Source organism: Diospyros lotus, chromosome 12, assembly GCF_014633365.1.
Source record: "Diospyros lotus cultivar Yz01 chromosome 12, ASM1463336v1, whole genome shotgun sequence".
In the NCBI taxonomy this organism is placed as follows: Eukaryota; Viridiplantae; Streptophyta; class Magnoliopsida; order Ericales; family Ebenaceae; genus Diospyros; species Diospyros lotus.
In genome coordinates this window covers 10,889,565-10,915,265 of record NC_068349.1, presented here as the reverse complement: position 1 = coordinate 10,915,265, position 25,701 = coordinate 10,889,565, and the positions used below count along the sequence as shown (strand labels likewise).

Sequence of the window (25,701 nt, the reverse complement as noted above, 5' to 3'; positions counted from 1 at the left end):
GTGCAAGAACGTAATGGTGGTCATTTGTTCAACCAGTTGCACCTCTCATTTATCTGTTATATACTGTCAACAGTTTCTGACTTTAATTATCTATCATAATAATCTGACCCATGCCACCTCTTCTATCTTCATTTCTTCAGATATTGAAACCACGATTTTTCCAAAGAATAGCATAGCTAATAAAGGAATTTCGTTAGTCAAGAAAAAAAACTAATATGGTGTACACTGCATGACAAATGCACAGCCTAAAAAAATAGAAAACATGTATCTGTCATTCATCACCTGGGAGAGCCCAACTATGTTGTAACCATTCCTTAGTTCTTTAATTTTCTTCACCTGTCATGGTAATTATAAAGTTGTCAATAGGCAAAGATAAACTTAAAAAACCAGGCAATGGAACAGCTAAATGTGGTCAGGAAGAAACATCACCTTGTCACAAGCTTTATCAGTCTGCAAAAATTGAACATTTTCAAGTCAAGCTCAACTTACCAATAAGAAGATGACAAGACAAAAACTTATTTTTATGCTATGTCTTACCTGTTTATATAGGGGCATAAACCAGGAGTCCCATGAGCCATTACCAATTTCTCTGCAGAGGAAAAGAAAAAGTAAAAGGGTATGTATCAGGCAGCTCTGATTATTATGTATATATATAAGCCATAGCTAAACTGGAGTATGAGTCATTTCCCTGATATTAACAACAGCAGAAACATCCTTCTGATGCATTAAAAAACAGAATCCAATAAATAATCCAAATGCATGAACTAATTAATGGGAAAATGTAAAAGTAATCTATAAAGGAAAGGCACATCTATTCACATACTGCTCTTCAGATACCACCAAACTTGATATGTTATTGTTGTGGCTCTTCCAAAACCAAAAATCATGAATGTCTTGCTTTGTAAAGTGGGGTTAGGGTGCACATCCATGCATAGATGTAGATTCAATAGAAAACGACCTATTTACTTTTTTTATCATTTTAAATGTTTTTAAGGTAATCAAATATGCAGATTCAATAGAAAACCTATCCACTTTTTTCCCATTTTAAATGTTTTTAAGGTAATCAAATATTGTTGATCGACAAGGATGGCTAGGCAGGACTTGGATATCCCACCGTAATTCTGCCTAATAGCCATGATCCCTTCACAAGGCTACCTATGGTAAGCTCACCCCAACCCCATCCTTGTCAGGGCTGCTATGTAGGTTGCCCCTGCTACCAACCTCTATTTGAGAGAGGTGGGTGGGTGTGGGGGAGGGGGAAGGGGGGGGGGGGGGGAATGGATAGAGTAGGATGGAATGGGATGAATACAACAATCACAAGCTTTTTAAACCCACTAGGCAGGGACAGCTACATGAATTATAGACCTCCAACCATTTCTATCCATGGCAATATCCTCTGTAAGGCAACAGGGTGGGATGAATGAATGTGGAAAATTGAAAGAAAATTGGCAATAGAATGAAATAAGCAACATATCAGTCATTATTTAACCTGCATAAAAATTGAGTAATCTCCTCAACACTTGCTTTTTCTTGTCTTTTTGCTAATTATCCCTTCACTTCTAGCATTGAAGATATTCCTCTTTACTACTATTAGTACCAAGCCCAAATAAGGAAAAGGGTTGTGTTAGGTACTCAACAACTAGTGGGGATAAAAAAAGGATCATCATTATGAATTCTAGACAAAATATTATTTCATTGGGACATAACCTTCTAAGCAACGGACATGGAATATAATGGACTTACAAAAAATGTGGCCATCTATACTGATGAATGGAAAGATAGATATCACGGAGCTGGCCCCAATTAGTGGGACTAAAGTTTGTTGTTATAGTGATAATGACTAATCATTGTTTGGATGACAAAGATGGAATAATGTGCTAACGGAATCACCATTTCAATTCCAATGTTTTGCAATTTTTCATGTTGAAACAAATGAAGATATCCTTAAAATTAGATTTCATTTTGGAGATAGAAGCTCTTCCTCTCTTCTCCTCTTGCTTCTCCATCTCCAACATTGTCAGTCACTCCCTCACTTTCTCTCTCTATTTCCCTTATAGGCAACAACTTTTCTTCTTCTTAGTCTCTTTTCCTCACTCCATGATTCTTCTCCTTCAAACTTGTAGCAACAGCCCTTTGCCACCTCCAGCCAAGTCCTTGGCTCATCGCTATTACTGGTTCTACTATAGCTCATTAAACATCCCTGCACCCACTGCTCCCTTACCACCCCATGACCAACCCTAGCTTGTTTTGAAACTATGAAACTCTATAATCATACATGCAGTATCCTTCAGATTTGGACCAATTGCTCAGTTGCTCAGTGAATCTTTTAAGTCCCCGATTGGAGCACTGATCTCCTATTCCTGCCATGAGAAGAAATCAGTTGGAAGCATACTTCAAAAGTAATAAAACAGAAATAACAAATTATCTTCTTTATCCAATAATCAAAATATAAAGGGATATTATAACAAAAACCTCTAAAAGATTCTGCAATACTTTGAGATGTTATTACAATCTAGAAAGCCCAAGTACAAATTGAATTAGATAAATAAAGGCAATTGCATAAATCAATGGAATAAGGTTCAATGTAAAAACAAAAACAGTATGAAGACAATAATGTATTTTAAATCCCATTAAGAACAATATCCTATAATGGAACAGATGAAGACCACATCTAATAAAGATTGAAATGCCTCAATCAAATCTGTGACTCCTCTAATAAATTAATGTATTTCGCAGCTATATATTAGTAAATCTCATAAGCCAGACCAGCTCTTCAACATAAACGAATAGAAAAAGAGACAACAACATATTTACTAAAGTTTCTAGAGTGAACTCAAGGTAGCAACTGTAACGAAATACCACTCAATTAAATGGCATTAAATTTTAAAACTTTGGATCTATAGCCATGTGAAAGGATATATATATGTGTCGTATAGATTTTTAACATTAACCAAGATCCCTGAACAGCAAATAATAGGATTTGTGAAATGAGAAAGCTTCTCAATGGGTCAGGTGGTAACCTGGGATGCAGAGGCCTGCATTCGATTTGGGATTGAAAAACATCTCATGTACTAGAAAGCATGGAAAGATATCTTCCCAATCAATCTGAGCTAGAAAAACATATTAAGCATAAATGGACAAACTTAACCATTGTTAAAATACTGATTCTTTCTGTTCAAGTAAAAAGATGAAGGGAAAAAAACAATGCCCTTTCTCCAGACACTAGTTAAAAAAGAGAGAGTTGAAAATTTGACACACATATTTATACAGTTTTATATGGAAAATCAGTTGCGTGCTAACATTGATAAAAAAGAAAACCCAGGGGTCAGAGAGGGAGGGGGAGAGAAATAAGTGGTTGTTTACATTAGAAAATAGAATTCTAAATGAACACTGACAAGGTCAGAGTATTGGCTCTTTGGGGCATAAGTTTCTTACTGCGAAGTTGTCTGAACTGGAATTGGATTTTCAGATAAAAAAAATTTGGATGGCCTCTTAATTTCACAAAGATACTATAACTTTAAATTCCTTGGGTCTATGGGCAAGTAGAATGGAGGCTGCTTTAATTTCACCAAGACTTTATAACTTTAAATCCCTTGTATCTATGGGTCATTAAAATGAAGGCTCTTTCAATTTCACCAAGACAAAACTAGGTGCTAAGAAAAAAAAGAAAAAGGAAAACCAAAGGGAACATAGCAATTGCAATTTGTCCATAAGCATAACAAAAGTTCAGTGAGAGACAGCTAAAATGAAGTTGAGACATGGGTTCACTTTTGTATTATTCAATTATGCAGGAACCGTATCCAACAATGCCCACAACAACTAGCATAGCAGAAAGAATGTTGAGTACAATGACTTTTTAAGTGTGATGACAATGTTGGTAGTTAGAAGACGAGTTTCAAACAGGGGATCTATTGTCTTTTGGAAAAGAGAAGGAAAAATTCAAGATTTATGTACTCGTTTGTGTTAGGAATGGGGGGAGAAAGAAGGAGACACACAAGTAACAATAAGGACAGAATAATAAAAGAAGGACACGAGAATTTTACGTGGTTCGGGAAAATCGCCTACATCCACAGAGCTACTGCAGTATTTTCACCATGTAGGAAAATATACACAGTGTTTTTACAAACACTCTCTACTCACAAAACCACAACCCAAATACACCCACATAATTTTTCTTCTTATTTTAACTCTCTCTCTCTCTCCTCTATTTTTGGGCTGCATGAACTGCAAACAAATGAGTTGGGGAGGCCAATTTATAGGCCTCCCTTACGCGTTGCGTGCGCCACTCCAATTCTACCGCATTTCTCCCGCTGCTGCAATTTTCTTCTTCAGCCGCAAATAATTTCAGCGCTTCAAGTGTAAAATAAAACATTACGGTGTCATGGACCGCCTATATTGTAACAAAATAATTGTAACTGAATAACTAACTTTCATGCCACACATGCTGGCAAGTGGCGTGGAGGAGGCAAGTTGCGCTGGGCGGGAGACTTCAACTTGCCGTGGGAATTAGTACAAATAGAAACTGATCCCACCAAAGATCTTATGAATGAATTGAATATTGATTTTCTCTCTCAATTTTCCCTCTCTTTCTCTCGTTCTATACTTCTCTCTCTCCCTATGGTCAAACTTCTATCCTAACTCCAGAATTCCTTGCGGAATTCTTGGGAAAACTCTTGCCAGATCAGTTAGATCTGACAATTTGGTATCAGAGCCCATCCGGGCCAGTTCCGATTAAGGTGAATTTGGAAAGATGGCGGAGGGTACCAGGATGAAGAACATGGAGATGCAGCTGCAGCAGTTTGGCTCCACGATGTCGGATCTATCGGCGAGGGTGGATCAGCTGGAGCTTGGATCCAATCGCAACCATGAAGCGATCATATCCATTGATCGCAAACTGGATGGAGCAGTCAATCAAATCCGTGAAGAAGTGGGAGCGCAGATCAGGGAGCAATTACAAGGGTTCATGGTGATGTTCACCCAGCAGCACCAGGTAAGTCTCTCGCCTGATTTTCCTCCTCGAGACAGAGAAGAACCAATTCTTCCCAACCATGGGACGAACCGAAGGAGGCCAGGAACATCCGAGATGGAGGAGGATCAACTGGAAACTGGTGAAACTACAGTCGGACGAAGACAAGGAGTAGTTGGGGTCCAAGGTCATCCGGGAATACCCATGCCTAAATTGGATATTCCCATGTTTGACGGAAACACCCCTAGATGGTGGGTGAGGAGGTGTGAAAGAGCCTTTGAATGGTATGGCGTGCCGGAGCCGCAACGGGTGACTCTAGCTGCAGCCTATCTCAACGATGCAAGGGATGATTGGTATCAAGGATGGGCCAAGGTGAAGGAGGAGTGCCACTGGGCAGAGTTCGCGGAGGAACTGTGTGAGAGGTTCGGAGAAAGAGGAATGACTGATGTAGTAGAGGAATTCAATAAGATTCGGCAAGGAGGATCGGTGACGGAGTATCAAAGGAGGTTTGAAGAGTTAAAAGAGCTGATGCTCAACCACAATCCGTATCTCATAGAAGGATATTTTGTCTCAAGCTTTATAAGTGGATTGAGCGAGGAATTGAGACCTATGGTGAAGGTATTGCAACCAAAGACCCTTAAACATGCCACCGATAGTGCCAGGTTGCATGAGTTGACAGTGGAAGCGCTTATAAAAAAACAGAGGTTGCTGAATAGGGGAGGGACTCACAATGTCTTGACTCCCGTGGGAAGGAATCAGGGAAGAGATAATTTCAGGGGCATGCAGGAGATGAAGGGCTTGCCATCGATGGGTCCTAAAGTACAAGGGGATAGATTAATGGAACAGAGAAGACAAGCTAACCTTTGCTTCAAATGTGGAGATAGGTATTTTCCGGGGCATCAGTGCAAGAAACAGCTACTGTTATTAGAAGGCAAAGAGGATAGTCTTGAAAAAGAGGATGTAACGGAAACACGGGAGGAAGGAGAAGAAGATAATGGAGAAATTTCATTGCACGCATTGCGGGGATTAGCCAACAACAAAATCATTAAGGTGGAAGGAAGGGTGGGGGAATATAAGTTGATGATTCTCATAGATAGTGGGAGCACCCACAGTTTCTTAGATGAGGAAACTGCAAGAAAATTGAAATGCCCTCTCATTAGTACGCAACCTCTCACAGTGATGGTAGCCAATGGAAGTAAGGTGGTGAGCAAATCTGCATGTGCTGGATTTTGTTGGGCCATGCAAGGGAAAAGTTTTGAAACTGATCTTAGATTGCTCAAATTGAGGGGCTGTGATGTGGTCCTAGGAGTAGATTGGATGAAGCATGTGAGCCCCATATGATTTGATTTTAATAGGATGGAGGTGACATTTGAGAAGGAGGGAAGAAGAATGACAATAGTAGGAAGCAAGGAAGTGGGAATGTGTAAAATGATTACAGGGAAACGGCTGCAGAAGATACTAAAGCAAAAAATGAGCAGTGTGGCCCAACTCTTTTCCATTCAAGCACTTGAAGAGGAAGAGGAGGAACCAATAAACGCAGGAGAACTCAGGCTGGTGGTCAGCAGTCCAGCCAAACAGGCATGGGAGGTAAACCAACTTGACTTACTTGATTTACTTTTGGTTGAATATGAGGATCTTTTTAAAGAGCCTAAGACCTTACCTCCACCTCGAACCCACGACCACTCCATCATCCTAAAACCTCAAACAGAACCCTGCAACGCCCGAGCCTATCGTTATCCCCCTCCACAGAAAATAGAAATAGAGAAAATGGTTAAAGAAATGCTGCACCATTCTCTCATACAACCCAGCCACAGCCCGTTTGCATCCCTGGTTCTATTAGTTAAAAAAAAGGATGAAACGTGGCGTTTCTATGTAGACTACCGGCAATTGAATGCCTTAACTGTCAAAGATAAATTTCCCATTCCCCTCATTGAAGATCTCCTAGATGAATTAAAGAGTGCCACCATTTTTTCTAAATTAGATTTGAGGAGAGTTGATGAAATGGAACAATTAGTCACAAAAAGAGGTAGAGGTAGACCCAAGAAGACTTTGGGAGAGACATTAAAATTTGATATGAAATATATGGATCTAAATGAGGATATGACAAAAGACAGAAATACATGGAAGTCTAGAATTCATGTAGCCAACCCCACATAGTGGGATAAAGGCTGGATATGTTATTGTTGTTGTTGTAGATTTGAGGGCAGGCTACCACAAGATTAGAATGAACCCTCAAGACATTCATAAGATAGCTTTTCGAACCCACCAAGGCCATTACGAATTCTTGGTAATGCCTTTTGGTCTCACGAATGCTCCAGCCACCTTCCAATCCTTAATGAACCAAATATTCGAACCGCACCTAAGAAATTTTATTCTCGTATTCTTTGATGACATACTCGTGTATAGCCATTCTTTTGACCAACACCTTACACACCTCAAGGCTACTTTTGAGATCCTTCGATTCAACCAATTGTATCTTAAGAAGTCAAAATGTTCATTTGCACAAGGACAAGTTGAATACCTGGGCTATATTATATCAGGAAAAGGGGTCAGCACTGATCCGCAAAAAGTTGCAACTATGCAGGCATGGCCCAGACCGACCACTCTCAAAGCGTTAAGAGGCTTCCTCGGCCTGACCGCGTACTACAGGCGGTTTGTGAAGGGATATGGAATGATAAGCCGACCCCTTACGCAGCTGCTTAAAAAGGAAGGGTTTAGATGGGGGCCTGAAGCGGAAGCAGCTTTTAAACAATTAAAACAAGCCATGAGCAAGGCACCGGTATTGGGATTACCGGATTTCAGCAAGACCTTTGTGGTCAAGACTGATGCTTGTGATAACGGTATCGGTGCGGTACTATTACAGGAAGGCAAACCCATAGCATTCCTCAGCCAAGCATTAGCTCAAAGACACGTGGGCTTGAGTATTTACGAGAAAGAATTTGTGGCAGTCTTAATGGCAGTGGAGAAGTGGAGGCATTATCTGGAGGGTAGTCAATTTGTGATCAAGACTGACCACCAGAGTTTGAAGTACCTGCTGCAACAGAAACTTCACACACAGCTACAAAAAAAGGGTATGGCAAAGATGATGGGACTTGATTACATCATATAATATAAGAAGGGTAAGGATAATGTGGTTGCAGATGCTCTTTCAAGATGTCAAGAGCAAGGAAAGGTAGCAGCCATCACAACGATAATACCAGGATGGTACCAGGAGGTGGCCAACAGCTATGATGCAGACGACCACATCAAAAGGATCCTCGAGCAATTGATCTTGGATCTTAACAGTAGAACAGGATACAAGCTACAGAATGAAGTGCTCCGGTATAAGGGGAGGATAGTAGTGGGAGACTGTCACCAAGTGAAAGACAAGATCCTTCAGGCCTTACATGGGTCTCCTTTGGGAGGACATTCAAGAATTCAGAATACTTACCACAAGGTAAAGCAACTATTCTTTTGGCCTAAATTGAAAGACACAGTAACTCAGTTTGTAATGACTTGTGACACTTGCAAACGGTGCAAGTATGAAACCGTGGCCACACCAAGGTTACTGCAACCTTTAAGCATTCCGGAGCAAACTTGGGAGAGTGTTTCTATGGATTTTATTAAAGGTCTTCCCAGATCAGAGGGTAAGGATTGTATATTGGTGGTGGTTGATCGACTTACAAAATTCGCACACTTTATCGGTATATCGCATCCTTACACCACTCAGGAAGTTGCACGAGTGTTCCTTGAACAGGTCATCAAGTTACATGGGGTTCCTCGCACCATAATATCTGATCGGGACAAAGTTTTTACCAGCCTCTTTTGGCAAACGATGATGAAATCAATGGGAATCCAGTTGAACATGTCATTCGCCTATCATCCACAAACGGATGGGCAGACCGAGAGGGTCAATCAGTGCCTAGAAAATTACCTACGATGTTTGTGTTTTCAACAGCCTAAGCGGTGGTATAAATGGTTAGCTCTAGCCCAGTGGTGGTACAACTCAAGCCACCATAGTTCCATCAAGATGTCACCATTTGAAGCCCTCTTTGGGTACAAACCTCCCCTACTTCCGACCCCACCTGAGCTAACTAATGTTGCAGCAGTGGATGACCACCTTCAGCAGAGACAAGAATTACTGCAACAACTAAGACGCGACCTGGCTATGGCACAAAATAGAATGAAGCAGCAAGCAGACAAAGGCTGAAGCGAAAGGGAATTTTCAGTGAACGACAAGGTGTATTTGAAGCTCAGAAGCCCTCAGATAAAGGCCATCACCGACGAGCCCATAACCAAGTTCAGCCTAAGGTACTACGACCCTTTTCCCATTTTAGCAAAGGTGGGCAAAGTAGCCTATAAACTGCAACTCCCAGACAGTTCCCACATCCACCCAGTCTTTCACGTATCCTTACTCAAGAAATACATGGGGGGACAACCAGTGAGCCTTGAGCTACCAACGGGAACCAAGAACCAAGAACCTACAGCTGAGCCAGAAGCTATCCTCGACAGGCGGGTCATATACCGGCAAGGGGCGCCCTTAATTCAAGTACTGGTCAAGTGGCATCACCTACCCATGACTGACAACACGTGGGAGTACCTTCCGGACTTACTCCAACAATTTCCTAGGGTAGCAAGTTTACTTTGTATTTCTTGAGGATAAGAAATTCCTCAAGGGGCGGGTATTGTCATGGACCGCCTACATTGTAACAGAATAATTGTAACTGAATAACTAACTTTCATGCCACACATGCTGGCAAGTGGCGCGAAGGAAGCAAGTTGCGCAAGTTGCGCTGGGCAGGAGACTTCAACTTGCCGTGGGAATCAATACAAATAGAAACTGATCCCACCAAAGATCTTATGAATGAATTGAATATTAATTTTCCCTCTCTTTCTCTCGTTCTATACTTCTCTCTCTCCCTACAGTCGAACTTCTATCCTAACTCCAGAATTCCTTGCGGAATTCTTAGGCAAACTCTTGCCAGATCAGTTAGATCTGACATATGACTACTCAAAAATTTTTGTTGTGCGCATTGTCAAAAGAGAGGCACCGCTTGTGTGTCGCAATTTCTCTTCTTCCAATTCAATGGCTATTGCTTCAAATTTTCAAAAGTAGAAGCTGTTTTTGTCAAAAGAAAAAGGATGGTTGTGTTGTCTTAATTCAAAAGGTTGTTGTGCAGCCTTTTGTCAAAAGTAGTTGGCCACTTTTGACTAACAGTCTCCCACTTGAAAACTGATTTCCATCTATCTTCACACCTAGTCAATGCAGTAGCTCATTTTGATCATTTTTATCCTTAAAGACTAATTAGAGCCGTACATAGCTCTAATTTCTCAATAGTGACTGTCTTGGTTAACATGTCAATTGGGTTCTTGTTGCCTTGTATCTTCACAAGCGTTATTACTCCATCCTCCAACAATGATTGAATAAAATGATAACAGAATCCTATATGCTTGGTCCTTGAATGAAATGCTGAATTCTTAGCCAAGTGTATTGCACTTTGACTGTCACCGTGCAACACATTCATTTCTAGTTTGAAACCCATTTCTACTAACAAACCTTGTAACCAAGTAAACTCCTTGCTTGCTTCTATCACTGCTACGTATTCTGTCTCAGTTGTAAAGAGAGAGACAATCTTTTGCAACTGAGAAATTTAACTAACTGTTGTAGTCCTAATGTGAACACATACCATGTAGTGCTTGTTCTGTGATCTACTTCTCTAGCGAAGTCAGCACCAACATAACCTTGCAATTTCAGCTCGCCTTTCCTAAAGCATAGACACCTTTCGGTAATACCCCGCAGGTATCTCAGTATCTATTCAATTGCTTCCCAATGCTGCTTGCCTGGATTGGAAATGAATCTACTCACTACTCCCACTACATGAGTAATATTTGGTCTCGTACAAGCCATGGCATACATTAGGCTTCCAATGGCTAAGGCATATGGAACTTTAGCCATGTACTCCTTTTCTTCATCTGTCTTTGGACACTACTCCTTTGATAGCTTGAAGTGATTAGCTAGTGGCATTTTAACTAGCTTGGCATCACTCATACCAAATCTCTGCAAGACCTTACAGACGTACTCTGCCTAAGATAATTGCAAGGTACCCTTTTGCCTGTCTCTACTAATCCTCATCCCAAGTATCTATTTTGCTGGACCCTAATCCTTCATCTCAAATTCATTGGATAACTGTTTCTTCAACTTGTTAATCTCATATTTTTCAGTTCTTGCTACTAACATATCATCAACATAAAGTAGCAAAATAATAAAGTTGGAACCGACCTTCTTGAAGTAACAACAGTGGTTAGCATTGCATCTAAGGAAGCCATTGTTTTACATGAAGCCATCAAACTTCTTATACCACTATCGGGGTACTTGTTTTAAACCATACAAGCTTTTAGTCAACCTACACACCAGACTTTCACTATCTTTTACTGTGAATCCCTCTGGTTGCTGCATGTATATCTCTTCTTCCAGATCACCATGGAGAAAAATTGTCTTCACATCTAACTGCTCTAGATGTAGATCATTTACTGCTACAATACTCAAAATTGACTGAATGGTAATCAGCTTGACAATCGGAGAAAAGATGTCTGTGTAGTCAATACTTTCTTTCAACTGGAAGCCTTTGACCACCAATCTTGTTTTGTATCTCTTGGAGCCATCATGCTCCTCTTTGACTCGGTACACCCATTTGTTCTGCAAAGCTTTCTTACTGGCTGGTAGCTTTGCTAACTCCCAAGTCTAGTTGTATTTAAGAGACTTCATCTCATCTTCCATTGCAAGCTCCCACTTGCTCGCATCTTTTACTTGACATGCTTCATTATAGCATTCAGGTTCTCCTCCATCTGTCAGTAGCAAATAGGTTAAGTACTTCCTATTTGGTACATGCGGTCAGCTGGATCTCCTCAATATAGGAACCTAATCTTGTGGCTCTTCAATAACCTGTCCTATAATTTCCTCCTCCTGAGGATTCTGACCTGTTTTAACAGTAACACTATTTGGGATGTCATCATGCTCAGAGTAAATAGATTCTAGATCTATTGGACTAGTGGACTGTAATGTGTCTCTATCTTTATATATGATCTTTTCGTTAAAAACTACATCCATGATTCTAATGATTTTCTTATTTTGGTCATCTCAGCATCTATATTCAAATTCATCACCACTATAACCAATGAATGTGTATTTAATTGATTTGGCATCAAGTTTATTCCTAGAATTATCACTAATATGCATGTAAGAGACACAACCAAATACTTTCAAATGTGAAAGTCTAACCGCTTTCCAGTTCAAACCTCTTCTGGTATTTTGAAATCTAAGGTTGTTGATGGTCCCTGGCTAAGTAAGTAAGTTATCGTGTTAATTGCCTCTGCTCAGAACAACTTGGGCAACCCTACATGTAGACGCATGCTTCTAGCTCTCTTAGTCAATGATCTATTCATATGTTCTGTTGTGGTGTCCCTGGCCCAGTCCTTTTGAGTTTGAGCCTGCTCTCATAACAGAACTTTTTAAACCCAATGTCTTCATATTCTCCACCGTTGTCAAAACGCAACTTTTTATTCCTCTGCAAAAATCCTCTTTTTGGGAGAATAATACGCTGTGTTTATTCCCTTGGGAATGCAACAAATATATACACAATGGAGCCTAAGAATTCTCCTAAATTTTAAAGATTAGATTCCTACTCTGTAAGACTAGATTACAACAATCTTAAATACAAACAAATCTAATAAAAAATAACTAAGAAAGATAATATATAACAACAATATAAATCAAGATAAGCAGAGAGGATAAATCAGCAGATAACGAACTCAACAACTCGGCAGCTCGGCCCTCCATCAGCTCGGCCATTAGCTCGGCCTTCCATCAGCTCGACAGCTCGGCCTAACAGCTTCCAATCTACACTCCCCCTCAAGCTAGGCTAAATATATTATTCGAGCCAAGCTTAGTACTTAGCTCATCAAATACTCTTCTTTGTAATGGCTTAGTCAGAATATCTGTGACCTAGCTGTTTGTAGAAGTGTAACTTAGCTAAAAAATTCCTTCTTCTAATTTCCCTTTGATGAAATGCCTGTCAATTTCTACATATTTTGTTCGATCATGGTAGACAGGATTTTTGACAATACTGATAACCGATTGGTTGTCACATAATACTAGTATTGGTTGTGCCATAGTCACCTGTAACTCTTGTAGCAACCTTTTTAGCCACATACCCCCATAGAACCCATGAGCCATAGCTCTAAACTCAGCTTATACGCTGCTCCTAGAAACCATTGATTGCTTCTTAGTGCGCCAAGTAACTAAATTTCCCCAAACAAATGAGCAATATCACGAGGATCATTCATGAATTGGCTTACCACACTTACGGGGAAAACCTATATCTAGTCTAGTATGTGACAAATATATAAGTTTTCCCACCAATCTTTGATTGTTGGGTTTTTGCATGGAGAATTCTGTCCAGAAGATGAAGAAAACAGTAGAACTCATTTGTAGAGTGAATGCGACTGGAAATTTCTAAGTTCGAGTAGTTAACTTAGATGTTATATTATAAGGGTTATTTTAGTCATTGAGTATATAAAATAATCGGTCTTGTAATTATCGCCCATATGATCTATAAATAGGAGGCGAGGGTTAGGCAGTCGGATACAACAAACAATCATTCATTTCTGTCTCTAAATACAAGTGAGATTGCCGAAAGGGAGAAAAGGCTTAGAGGGAAAATCAGTCTTTGTAATCTCTTGTGTGAGGGCAGTGTACTTGTGTGATAGAGAGTTGTGAGTTCTTGTAATTTGTTTCAACGATTTCTAGTGGAATTTTCTCTCGGGATTAGAGGCTAGATGTAGGACTGATCCTTGATCAGTTTGAACCAGGATAAAGATTGCGTCTGCTGTTTGGTTTGAATATTTCTTTCCTTAATCTCTTGGTTGTTTTTCATTTCCAATTTATATCTTTCTGTTGTGGGTTGATTTCGAGTGAGGAGTGTTGAGAGATTTGGCAAACTAAAGTATCGAATTGAATTTCTAAGAGCTCCTAATCCTAACAAATTGGTATCAGAGCCAAGAACTCTTTCAAGAATTGCCAAAAACCCTAGAAATCAATAGGATTGTTCCTTGCCATGGCTTTCGCGGCCTCTGCTGCTCGGTATGACATTGAGAAGTTCGATGAGTCTAATGATTTCGAACTTCGGAGAATGAAAATGAGAGCTTTGTTGGGTAATCTAGGATTAGAAGAGGCTCTCGATGGAAAGTCAAAGATGTCGCAAGATTATTCTAAGGAAAAGAAGAAAGAAATAATTAAGAAGGCATGCAATACTCTAATTCTAAGTTTAGGAGACAAAGTACTTAGAGAAGTTTCAAAAAGGGAAACTGCAGCAGAATTATGGCTTAAGTTAGAGAGTTTGTATATGACAAAATCCCTATCTAGTAAGTTGTTCTTGAAGGAAAAATTCTTTACCTTTAAGATGCAAGAAGGGCAGAAATTGCATAGTCACATAGATGAGTTTAATAAGTGGTGTCTTGACTTAGAAAATATAGATGTAAACTATGATGATGAGGATAAAGCCCTTGTGTTATTACATTCTTTACCTAAGTCATATGAAACTTTTGTAGATATCCTTAAGCATGGTAGGAATACACTGACCTTAGAAGATGTAATAGGAGCATTGAACTCTAAGGAGTTGCAACAGAAAATAGAAGGAAAGACTGCTGGAGATGTCCTAACTGCAAGAAGTAGGACTGAAAAAAGAGAGTTTAAATCAAAGGGGAAGTTTAGGTCCAAGTCTAAGAAAGGCAAGAAACAGTTTAAATGTTATCACTGCCATGAAGAGGAACATATTAAGAAATTCTGCCCTAAGAGAAAGAAAGAATTTAAAGAAAAATTAAATTCAAATTTCATCCTCCCTATGTGAGTATGATTATGATAGTGCAGATGTATTGGTTTCATCTTGCCTAGAAGATAAGGATTTGTGGGTTTTAGACTCAAGTTGTTCCTTTCACATGACATCCCATAGAGAATGGTTTTTAAACTATCAAGATATAGGTGGTGGAAAGGTGATGTTAGGGGACAACCATGAGTGTATCATAAAAGGGATAGGAGACATAAAATTAAGAATGCATGATGGATTGGAAAAGATTTTAAAATCTGTTCGGTGTGTTCCAGATTTAAAAAGGAACTTAATATCCCTAGGAGAATTGGATAAGAGTGGTCATTCCTATAAAGGGCATGGTGGGAGTTTTAAGGGTATCAAAAGGGATCCCTTATATGCATGAAAGCTGACCTTCACAATGGTATATATGTGCTGTAAGGAACCACTTTAAGTGGTGAGGCAGCTATAGGTGAAAATAAAACCTATGATCAAACTAAATTGTGGCACTATAGGATGGCTCACATTAGTGAGCAGGGACTTAGAGAACTGTCCAAACAAGGTATCCTAGGGGCTGAAAATTTAACAGATTTGGACCAATGTGAAACATGTATTTTTGGTAAGTCTTCCAAGGTAAAATTCCCTAAGAAAGCAAACCACATATACAAAGCCCCTTTAGGAATATATTCATTCTGATTTATGGGGCCCCAGTCAATCTTTAACACATGGTGGGGCAAGGTATTTTTTGTCTATCATAGATGACTTCTCTAGGATAGTTTGGGTATTTGTATTAAAATCAAAAGATGGAACTTTTGAAGCATTTAAAGCCTGGAAAACCTTAATAGAGAATCAAAAAGGTATGAAAATCAAGGTTATTAAAATAGATAATGGTCTTGAGTTTTGCAACAAAGAATTTGCCCAAATGTGTAAAGAAAGTGGCATCCTTAGGCATCTAATAGTTCCAAGAAACCCCAAGCAAAATGGCCTAGCTAAGAGAATGAATAGGACCCTTTTAGAAAGGGTGAAATGCATGTTAATCCATGCTAGGTTATCCAAATCATTCTGGGGAGAAGCTGTTACAACAGCTGCCTATGTGATTAATAGGTCACCTTCGGCTGCAATAGGGTTTAAAACACCCTATGAAATATGGCATGGCCATAAGCCAAGCTTAGAGCATCTAAGGGTATTTGGATGCATTGCTTATACACATGTTAAGCAAGGAAAATTAGAGCCTAGAGCCAAGAGGTGTCTATTTATAGGTTATCCAAGTGGGGTCAAGGGATATAAGTTATGGGCCCTAGAAGAAGGATTGCCAAGGACCTTGGTGAGTAGGGATGTGACTTTCAGTGAGAATTCTTTCTTAAAGGATGATAAGGTAGGTATTCAAAAAGATAGGATAGGGAAAGGGAAGGCTGTTGAGATGGAACAGCAAGTCCAAGATGCTGCCATGGATAGTCCCATGGATTTGGCAGCAGATCAACACACTGGCAGTACTGATTATCCTATGCAAATAAACCAACATGATGCTGATCCTGATTCCCCTACCTTCCCTCAAGTTCTGAGAGGTTCCAGCCTTCTGGTAGTGCTGGATCTTCAGGTTCGGATGGTTCCCCTAGTGTAGGTAGGTACAATGTGGCAAGGGATAGGCAAAGGAGGGAGGTTAGACCTCCTATAAGGTATGGATACTCTCATATGCACTGTTAAGTGCAGAAGAGACAGTTGGAAATGAACCTCTTACATATGAAGAGGCTATGAGATCAAAGGATTCCAAGTTATGGTTGGATGCAATGAGATCGGAAATGGATTCTCTAAAGAAGAATAAGACTTGGGTTTTGGTTGATAGACCCTTAGGTAAAAAGGTGGTAAGCTGTAAGTGGCTCTTCAAAATTAAAGAGGGGGCAGGTAAGGAGCAAAAACCTAGGTATAAAGCTAGGTTATAGTAGCAAGGGGATTCATCCAAGTAGCTGGGGTAGATTTTAATGAGGTTTTCTCACCAGTAGTGAGACATACCTCTATTAGAATCTTGCTTGCAATGACTGCCCATTTGGACTTAAGCCTAGAGCAAATGGATGTGACCACCGCATTCCTTCATTGTGAGTTAGAAGAGGACATTCTAATGGATCAACCTAAGGGATTTGAGGTTAGGGGTAAGAAGGAGCAAGTATTCTTGCTAAAGAAGTCCTTATATGGACTTAAGCAATCCCCCAGACAATGGTATCGAAAATTTGATACATTCATGATCAACCAAGGCTTCAAGAGAAGTGCCTTTGATTGTTGTGTCTATGTTAAGCATATTTCATCTAAAATCTCTATCTATCTCCTTCTTTATTTGGATGACATGTTGATTGCTAGCTAATTAGATGTGGAAATTCATAGGTTAAAGCTGCAATTAAATTTAGCTTTTGAGATGAAGGAGCTAGGAGAAGCTAAAAAGATTTTAGACATTGAAATAGAAAGAAATAGACAAAAGAGGTTAATCAAGTTATCTCAAAAATCATACCTAGAGAAATTGATTAAGAGATTTCAAATACATGATGCAAAGGAGGTTAATGTTCCCTTTGCACAATATTTTAAGCTATCCCACAACCAATCACCTAGTGATAAAGAGAGCATAAGAGAAATGAGCAAGATACCCTACTCTAGTGTTGTACGTAGCCTCATGTATTGTATGGTGTGTACTAGGCCAGACTTAGCCCATGCTATGAGTGTTGCTAGCAGGTTTATAGCTAATTCGGGTAAGGAACATTGGGTTGTGGTTAAATGGATATTTAGGTATTTTAAAGGATCAATAAACATGGCTTTAGTTTATGGTAGAGCTTGTGAAAAAGATGAGCCTAATATACTAGGATTCACTGGTGCTAATTATGCAACAAACCTAGATAGAAGGATGTCGTCTACCAGTTATGTATTTAAGCTATGGAATGCTACCATAAACTGGAAAAAAAATTTAAAATCGGTAGTGGCTCTCTCAACCACTGAGGCAGAGTACATAGCGGTTATAGAAGCTATGAATGAGTGCCTATGGTTGAGAGGTTTAGTAAGTGAACTCCTAAGGAGAAAGGTTAAGGCAATCTTAAATTGTGATAGCCAAAGTGCTATACACTTGGCTAAAAATCAAGCACATCATGAAAGAACTAAGCATATTGATATTAGTTATCACTTTATCAAATAAGTATTTGATAAGAAGGAAATAGATTTGAAAGGTAGCAAGAGAAGATAATGCTGCAGATATGTTTACTAAAGCAGTGCCAATGTCAAAATTACATCATTGTTTAAGACTCTTACACATTTATATTTGTGAATAATTAGTTTGTTTTGTAGATCCAAGATGAGAGCAATTGGTGGAGCCGAACTCTAGAAGATAATCATGCAAAAATGGTGGAGATTTGTTGGGTTCTTGCATGGAGAATTATGTCTAGAAGATAAAGAAAATAGTAGAACTCATTTGTAGAGTGAATGCGACTGGAAATTTCTAAGTTAGAGTAGTTAACTTAGATGTTATATTATAAAGGTTATTTTAGACATTGAGTATATAAAATAATCGGTCTTGTAATTATCGCCCTTATGGTCTATAAATAGGAGGCGAGGGTTAGGCAGTCGGATACAACAAACAATCATTCATTTCTATCTCTAAATACAAGTGAGATTACTGAGAGGGAGAAAAGGCTTTGAGGGAAAGTTAGTCTTTGTAATCTCTTGTGTGAGCGCAGTGTACTTGTATGATAGAGAGTTGTGAGTTCTTGTAATCTGTTTCAACGGTTTCTAGTGGAATTTGCTCTCGGGATTAGAGGCTGGATGTAGGATTGATCCTTGATCAATTCGAACCAGGATAAAGATTGCGCCTGCTGTTTGGTTTGAATGTTTCTTTCCTTAATCTCTTTGTTGTTTTTCATTTCCAATTTATATCTTTCTGTTGTGGGTTGATTTCGGGAGAAGAGTGTTGAGAGATTTGGCAAACTAAAGTATTGAATTGAGTTTCTAAGAGCTCCTAATCCTAACATTGACATCTCCCTTTATCCACTAGAGCACTTTCTTTGCCAACATCCAGTTTTGAAGTGGTTTCCATTAGTGTATCAACTAGTTTGCATCCCATCATACCTGTTTCAATAAGAAGATCTAGGGTATATTTTCGTTGAGAAATAGAAATTCCTTCTTTGGACCTTGCTACTTCCATGCCTAGGAAGTATCTTAGGCTTCCTAGATCTTTGATTTCAAATTCTCTCACCAGGACTTCTTTAACATCCTTGATTTTAGAAATATTATCCCCCATAACAATTATATCATCAACATACACAATAAGAATAGATATTTTACCTTCCAAAGAATGTTTGATGAAAAAAGTATGGTCTGTCTGGCATTGGCTATATCTATACTTCTTGACTGCCTTTGTAAATTTCTCGAACCAAGCTCTAGGAGACTGGTTGAGCCCATAAAGAGATCTTCTTAGTTTGCATACCTTGTTTCTTGTGAGATTAGTTTCAAATCCACGAGGAATTTCCATATATACTTCTTTTTCGAGGTCTCCATTTAGAAAAACATTCTTCACATCTAATTGGTAAAGTGGTCGTCCAGCTTTACAGCGAGGGGTAGTAAGACTCTGATAGTATTCAAAAGTGGTTGGCCACTTTTGACTAACAGTTTTGCAATTTCGGCATTTGTTGGGAAATTTGCATAAGAATGAGGCTTCAGCGTAGTGCATTTTCCGTGAAAGAATGCAGGAAGCATGTGTGGGGCAAGCACCCTAATATCATAGGAACACATGACGGAAAAAAATCCTATCGAAAAACCATATCCCATGCAAAATTTGTAAAAGAATGAGACTTCATCTCTCCTGCAATGTATTTATCTCCAGACAATACAAAAAGGTTGTAGTGAGCTCTACTACTATAACACTAGTTGCACTGCAAATAATGTCAGGCCAATTAAGTCAAACTTCTCTCCCTACCTCCCTCCCTCAAAGCTTAGACTGGTATCTAGACAAATCAAATTCGAAACCTGTAAATCTATGTGATACCACGGGCCATATATATTCCATGAAGAGAAACTAGTAGGCAAAATTGTCTTGACAGTTCCTGTAAATCGATCGCCATTAACACGTGATACTCGAATCGATAAAACTCATTAGGATCACGTCTAATACACCACAAGATCGAATTAAAAGGGAAACACGCCATTCAATTTTGGTACCATAGCATTACATATAAACACATATCGGGTAGAATTCAGTAGATTACCGTGAAGTACGATGAAGGGAAGTGAGGATGAGATTGGGACGATAGCGAAGGCGACGGTGATGATGAGTGTGGAGATAATTGACGATGGCGAAGAACAACGAGCCATGGAAATTGCAGAATTGGGGGCTTTTCCCAACCAATGGATCAATCCCTCCCCAGGAACTTTTGCGTGAAGAAGGGATTAGTCTATCAAGCAACTATGAGTTACAACGCTTCTTGTCCTCAGCTCAGGCAACAAAACAATTGCTTCCATTCACACTCTGGTCTTTTCTCCATTTAAGTGACTTGATAGTATTTCGACTTTATATTTTATACAAAAAATTAGTTCTTATATCTTAATTTGTCTAATAATAATAATATTTATAATTTTAGTTTAATATAATTTAATTCTTTTTTAAAAATTTATCAAAAAATTATGATGTAAATAAAAAACACATAAGTAGCTATTGTTAAAGGCGACACTTGGTAACTACTATTATAAATTCAATGGTTCATTAGATTTTTTTTTTTTAATTGTTGGGTTTTCTTCTAAATCACTATTTTTTTAAAAAATATATAAAAATTAAAGAGATTATTATATTCACCAATTAAAATTGTACTATAAATTAAAGAGATTATTTATATGTATATATTTGTTGTTCCTTCTGGCCTAAATGGATGGTCGGACATGAGCTTGTAGCCTTAGGGAATAGACTCATTTGATCGGTACGTCGAGGGGTGACTGGCACCTCCAAACACTCTAATGCTCTAATAAGTAAGAGATTAAGTAGCAGAGTATTAGTAGATTCAAAAAGAACATACATTTGGCTTGTAATCAGGCTAGTTTATATAAAGGAGGGGGGAGACCCACTTGTGCGTATGCCTATCCTGGAGTTGTAGGGAGATAGGACCTACAATAAATCCCGATGGGACTGGTAATAGGCATAGAAGTGTCAAAGTACGACAGTGATGATGATGGTCGTTGCAGGGTGAAGTTGGTCCGAGATCAGTCCATAGGCCAAGCGATCTTTGGGCCTTCTAAACTGGGACGGGCCTGATTTGCCCAGTCGGGTCCACAGCCCCCCAGGTCGGATGTTTGAGAGGCGAGTATCCAAGCTAGAAAAGGGGAAGCCGGGTGATATTGTTACTTAGCTAAGATACATAGCCCAGATGATGTCAGGGTGTGGCCGAGATAATGTTGGAGCGTGGCCGAGATGTATGACCGAGGTGGGATTGCGATTTGAATAACATGGGCCTTCTGGAGTGCTGAACTCGGCCTGAATCTGACTATAAAGGTGGTCTTCTTGTCCTGTTGCATGTTTAAAAATATTAACTTGAGATCGGGTAAGTACCTTTGTTTTTGCTGTCGAGTTTGTCCTTGTATATATATATATATATAACGGGAATAAGGGTCTGAGGGGGCATGCTAAGAGAAAAAGACCAGGATGGACTTGAGGTTCGACCATGCTTGTTTGATACAAGGCATGGCTTAAATGAGACCGAAGTGACTCAAGGTTTGGCCATGCCTGTTTGATATAAGGCATGGTTTGAATGAGACCGAGATCCACCCGTTGGGATAGACTCGTGCATTTGGGGGCGGATTTACTGCGTCGGTCTAAGCTCAGAGCATGACAATTAGAGAGTGGAGTAGACTTGAGGTCCACCCACCGGGGTAGACCTGGGTGCTTAGAGACAGACTGACCGTGTGACGCCCCGTTTTTTCAAGTGTGCATTAACATGTAATTTCAAGAATATTTTTTTTTCAACATACACTCAACCTAAATTAGATCTTAACAATCTTATTCTACCTTCTCAGCATATTAAACTTAAAGTGAATAAGCTAAGACAGATACATCATCACATTAGTGGAAGCAAGATCGAAACTTCAAATTTCACATAACCAAATTCACTTTATTCATAACGTAGAAATCGAACCATTATTTTACATGACATCTTCAAAACAAAATACATAGAGACACATCTCTCAATAACAACTGCTAAACACCTCTAATATAGATAAAATGTACACTAAAGATCCCCAACGCAAATGATGACTAATCTCAATAACCCTTTTTCTTTTAGCGCCGCTGCTTTCACCTGGAACGTTTGAATATTCCAAAAACATAGTTAAAATTAGATATTGAATCATCTAAGTAAGAGTTCAAATACATTTTCATGAATATATGTAAGACCATGAAACAAAATCGATATATCCCGACATGACCCAGCTCAAGAAAATCCCACATAGCACTTAACCCTAACTAGGGAAAATGCAATCTCTCTAAAAGCAGTACAATCTCATTGACACATTGGCATAACACAATCCTGCTTAAGAGAGACAACCTCAACACATGAACTCGGGTACCTATATCATGTTAGGCATTATGCTCCCATTCAAAAGCATTCCAAATCTTAACACAACTCTGGCCACAAGATGATCAACACTATCCCCAGAATCAATGTCCACCTAGGCAATAATGATATTTCTCAAAGGTAGTTGGGGTGGTATCCACTCTCAACCTTTCCACTTGAGCCAACATTCGGGGTAGTGTCCACTTTCAGCCTCGCCACTTGAGTACCATAGGGTGAAGTACGTCTCAGCCTCATCCCAAGTAGGTCACATAGCATTAATCATTGGCACATATCCCAAGTGTTATCACTCAAGTGCCACACATAGGTTGACAACCCACATCTCACATGAACCACACATAAACATGCTAATGCCGCAACACATAACATGCATCATTTAAAATGAACACTTCAATGCATGAATTTATAACGCACGAAGTTCAATGCATAGGTATAAAACAATTTAGGACAAACGTCCCACATGAAACCAACTTATCGCATGTTAAATCGTTTGTATAAACAAAAACTCTCTCAAGTCAAAGCCATTTGTATAAAACAAGCTAAGTTTTGATGGTAAACTACTCACAATAAATCGAATTATAGGACAAACACTCACCTTGAACATATCTCAAACCACCTCAATTCTTGTGTCAACCTCAATTTTTGTGTCAGTCCTCAAGTAATAGTACTAATGCTCAACCTCGAGGCTTAACGGTCCCTAAGCGTCATATTCATTCAAAAGAATATCAATATTTTTTTTTCCATAATTTTCTCATAATTTCCCTTTTATTTCTCCCTATTTTCCTCGATAATTCCTCAAACATTTTCCTTACTAAATAATTCCTCAATAACTAATTTCTCAAATATTTTCTCAATTTTTCTACTATCATAATTCATAAAAAAATAATTTTAGAAAAAACCCACTTACCTTGAGTTAGCTTCTCAGGCTTCCCCGGTATACGTGTCATGACCTCGAAACAAATGCCCCAATAATTTTCTGGTTTCAACATGCTCCTCTAGCCCCAAATTAATTTCTAGAATTTTTTAAAAAAAATTTTCCTATTTTTCTTCTTTTTCTTTTTCTTTTTTCTTTTCTTCTTCTTCTAATCTGCCTCATGTGCGAACTGCCACCATACCTAGCCACTGCATGCCCGCCTCAGCCAGCCACCTCCGCCCATGCCATTCGCTGCACCAATCACCACTGGCCTCGCTGACCGTCTGGCCTTCTCTGGCCGCCCTTGTTCATCGTCCATCTCGCAGCTGTGGTCGCGCTTGCTGTTGCAGCCGCCTCCTACCACCCATCACAGGCCACCCTCGCTGCCGAGCTTACTGCTCAACCACCCAGCCTCTACCTCCATCGTTGCTTGCCTCCTCTTCCATTCCCGGCCCTTACTTGTTTCTTCCATTCTCCATTTGCTCTCAATCTCTCCATTTATTTATAGGCAATCCTCAGCCTCTCCTCACTACCTTGGCCATCCTTCATTGCGTGTAAATCCCTCCATTGGCAGCCATCAATCTTGTAGGGCAAGGCTATCCATACGCACATGCGAACAGACACACATACATATATATATATAACTACATATTACATTATAATAATAAAAAAATTATACATTTAAATCCAAATTTCCTCCTTATATCATTTGAAAAATTCCCTAATTGCAATTACACCCTCAAACGTAAATTTCATTCAAATTCAAATATTGAAAATCCACAATTAATAACTCAAAGATTACTCAATAAGGACGATTTTGCCTCTGTACCCTCACAAGACCTTTACTTTATCCTGAAACCACTTTAGGATTGTTCCATCAGAGTCTCCTTTGAGTTTCGTTAACTTCCTGAAAGTCCCATACAACAATTTAATTTTTTAGTCTGAATCGGAGTTGTATCGAAAATAATCTCGATTTTGATTTCTTTTAATACCAAAAATCACGTCTCAAAACGCTCATCAAAGTCGTATTATTTTCCTTAGACATCCCGGTTCCAGGGTACTCCTTGTAGTTGATCTGGTTACTTATAAATGTAAAAATTACACTATAGTCCCAAATCTTCTTAAAATTTCACTTACGACCCCTATAGAAATTACCTTTAAGACCTCAAGAATTTCTCGGGTGTTACAGACCGCATCGATCTGAACCCGAAACACGACAATGAGAGAACAGGGTAGACCCGAGGTCCACCCACCGGGTAGATCCGGGCGCTTGGGGGCTGATTGACCGCTTGGGCCTAAACTTGGAACACGATAATGAGAGAGTGGGGTAGGCCCGAGGTCTGCTTGTCAGGGTAAACCTCGGCAATTGAGGGTGAACTAATTGCGTCGGTCTAAAACTGGAGCACAGTAATGAGAGAGAAACCCAGATAAATTAAGAGCAACCGGTCTTTAAGATAAAGGTAATCAGAGTTGAACAACTTTCAATTTTATTTGACGATGTGTAATTGCATAATACAATAGGCGAAAGCCTGATGTGAGAATACCAAATGTTGGAAAAGAATAAGGCAAAATTTAGGCTTGGGCCTGTATTGTTATAACAAACAACAAATCTTTGAGCAAATAAATTAACAGATGAAATTGATTTATAACAGGGAAACTCAAATGGTTGTAGTATCTTCGTAGACTGGTCGCATTCCATGATCTTAGTAGGGGAATCCCTAAGAGCTCGCCCAGGTGGTAAGCTTCGTTGTCGAGGTTATGGGTGACTCGGTAGGGGTAGAGCCGAGCTTCCATTCTCCGACTCCGAGCTCTCGCCTTACTATTCCTTCATTCTCTAGTCGGGTAATTGTTCCTGGCGGCCGAGACCTCTTCTATGGTGATGTAACATGTCACCCGCCTGTTGAAGTTGTCAAGGTCGATTGACGACTTTCTTGCTAGTGAATCGGCGAATGGCTCAGGTTGTAGTCCAACCATGATGATGTGTAGAGAGATTGTTGGATTGAAGTTCTTGATTTGGATGACCCCCTAGTTGAATCGGTTCATAAACGCCCAAAGTAATTCATTATTGCCCTGCTTCAGGTTGATGAGGTTGGCCGAGGTCTTGATATAAGCTTGGCTAGTGGAGAAATAGGTGAGGAAGCGAGTAGCAAGCTCAGGGAAGTTGTGAATGGAGTTTGGCTCTAGGAAGGAAAACCACAACATTGCCGACTTCTTGAGTGTGTTGGGGAAGGCTCGGCACATAATAGGATTTGTGCCTTTATTCAATAGCATTGCAGTGTTGAACATGGTCAAGTGCTCTTGAAGGGTTAATAGTGTTGTCATACGGTTCCAAAGTGTTGGGGAAAAACTGTCTAGCAAATGTACAACCATAATAAACTCTAAGAAGGGATGGCCTGAAGA

General features: G+C 39.4%; 1 protein-coding gene across 1 annotated transcript in view; it reads right to left on the bottom strand.

Moving 5' to 3' along the window:
* Positions 1-20,307, bottom strand: part of LOC127814111 (uncharacterized) — a 34,620-nt gene extending 14,313 nt beyond the window's left edge. Inside the window, exons 1-5 of the mRNA XM_052355376.1 lie at positions 20,040-20,307; positions 2,276-2,360; positions 538-589; positions 430-450; positions 283-336 (exon numbers count right to left, since the gene is read on the bottom strand). Of these exons, the coding sequence (XP_052211336.1) occupies positions 283-336; positions 430-450; positions 538-589; positions 2,276-2,360; positions 20,040-20,145 (318 nt within the window). The 5' untranslated portion in view covers positions 20,146-20,307. The remainder of the gene's footprint in view (positions 1-282; positions 337-429; positions 451-537; positions 590-2,275; positions 2,361-20,039) is intronic.
* Positions 20,308-25,701: the final 5,394 nt, after the last annotated feature.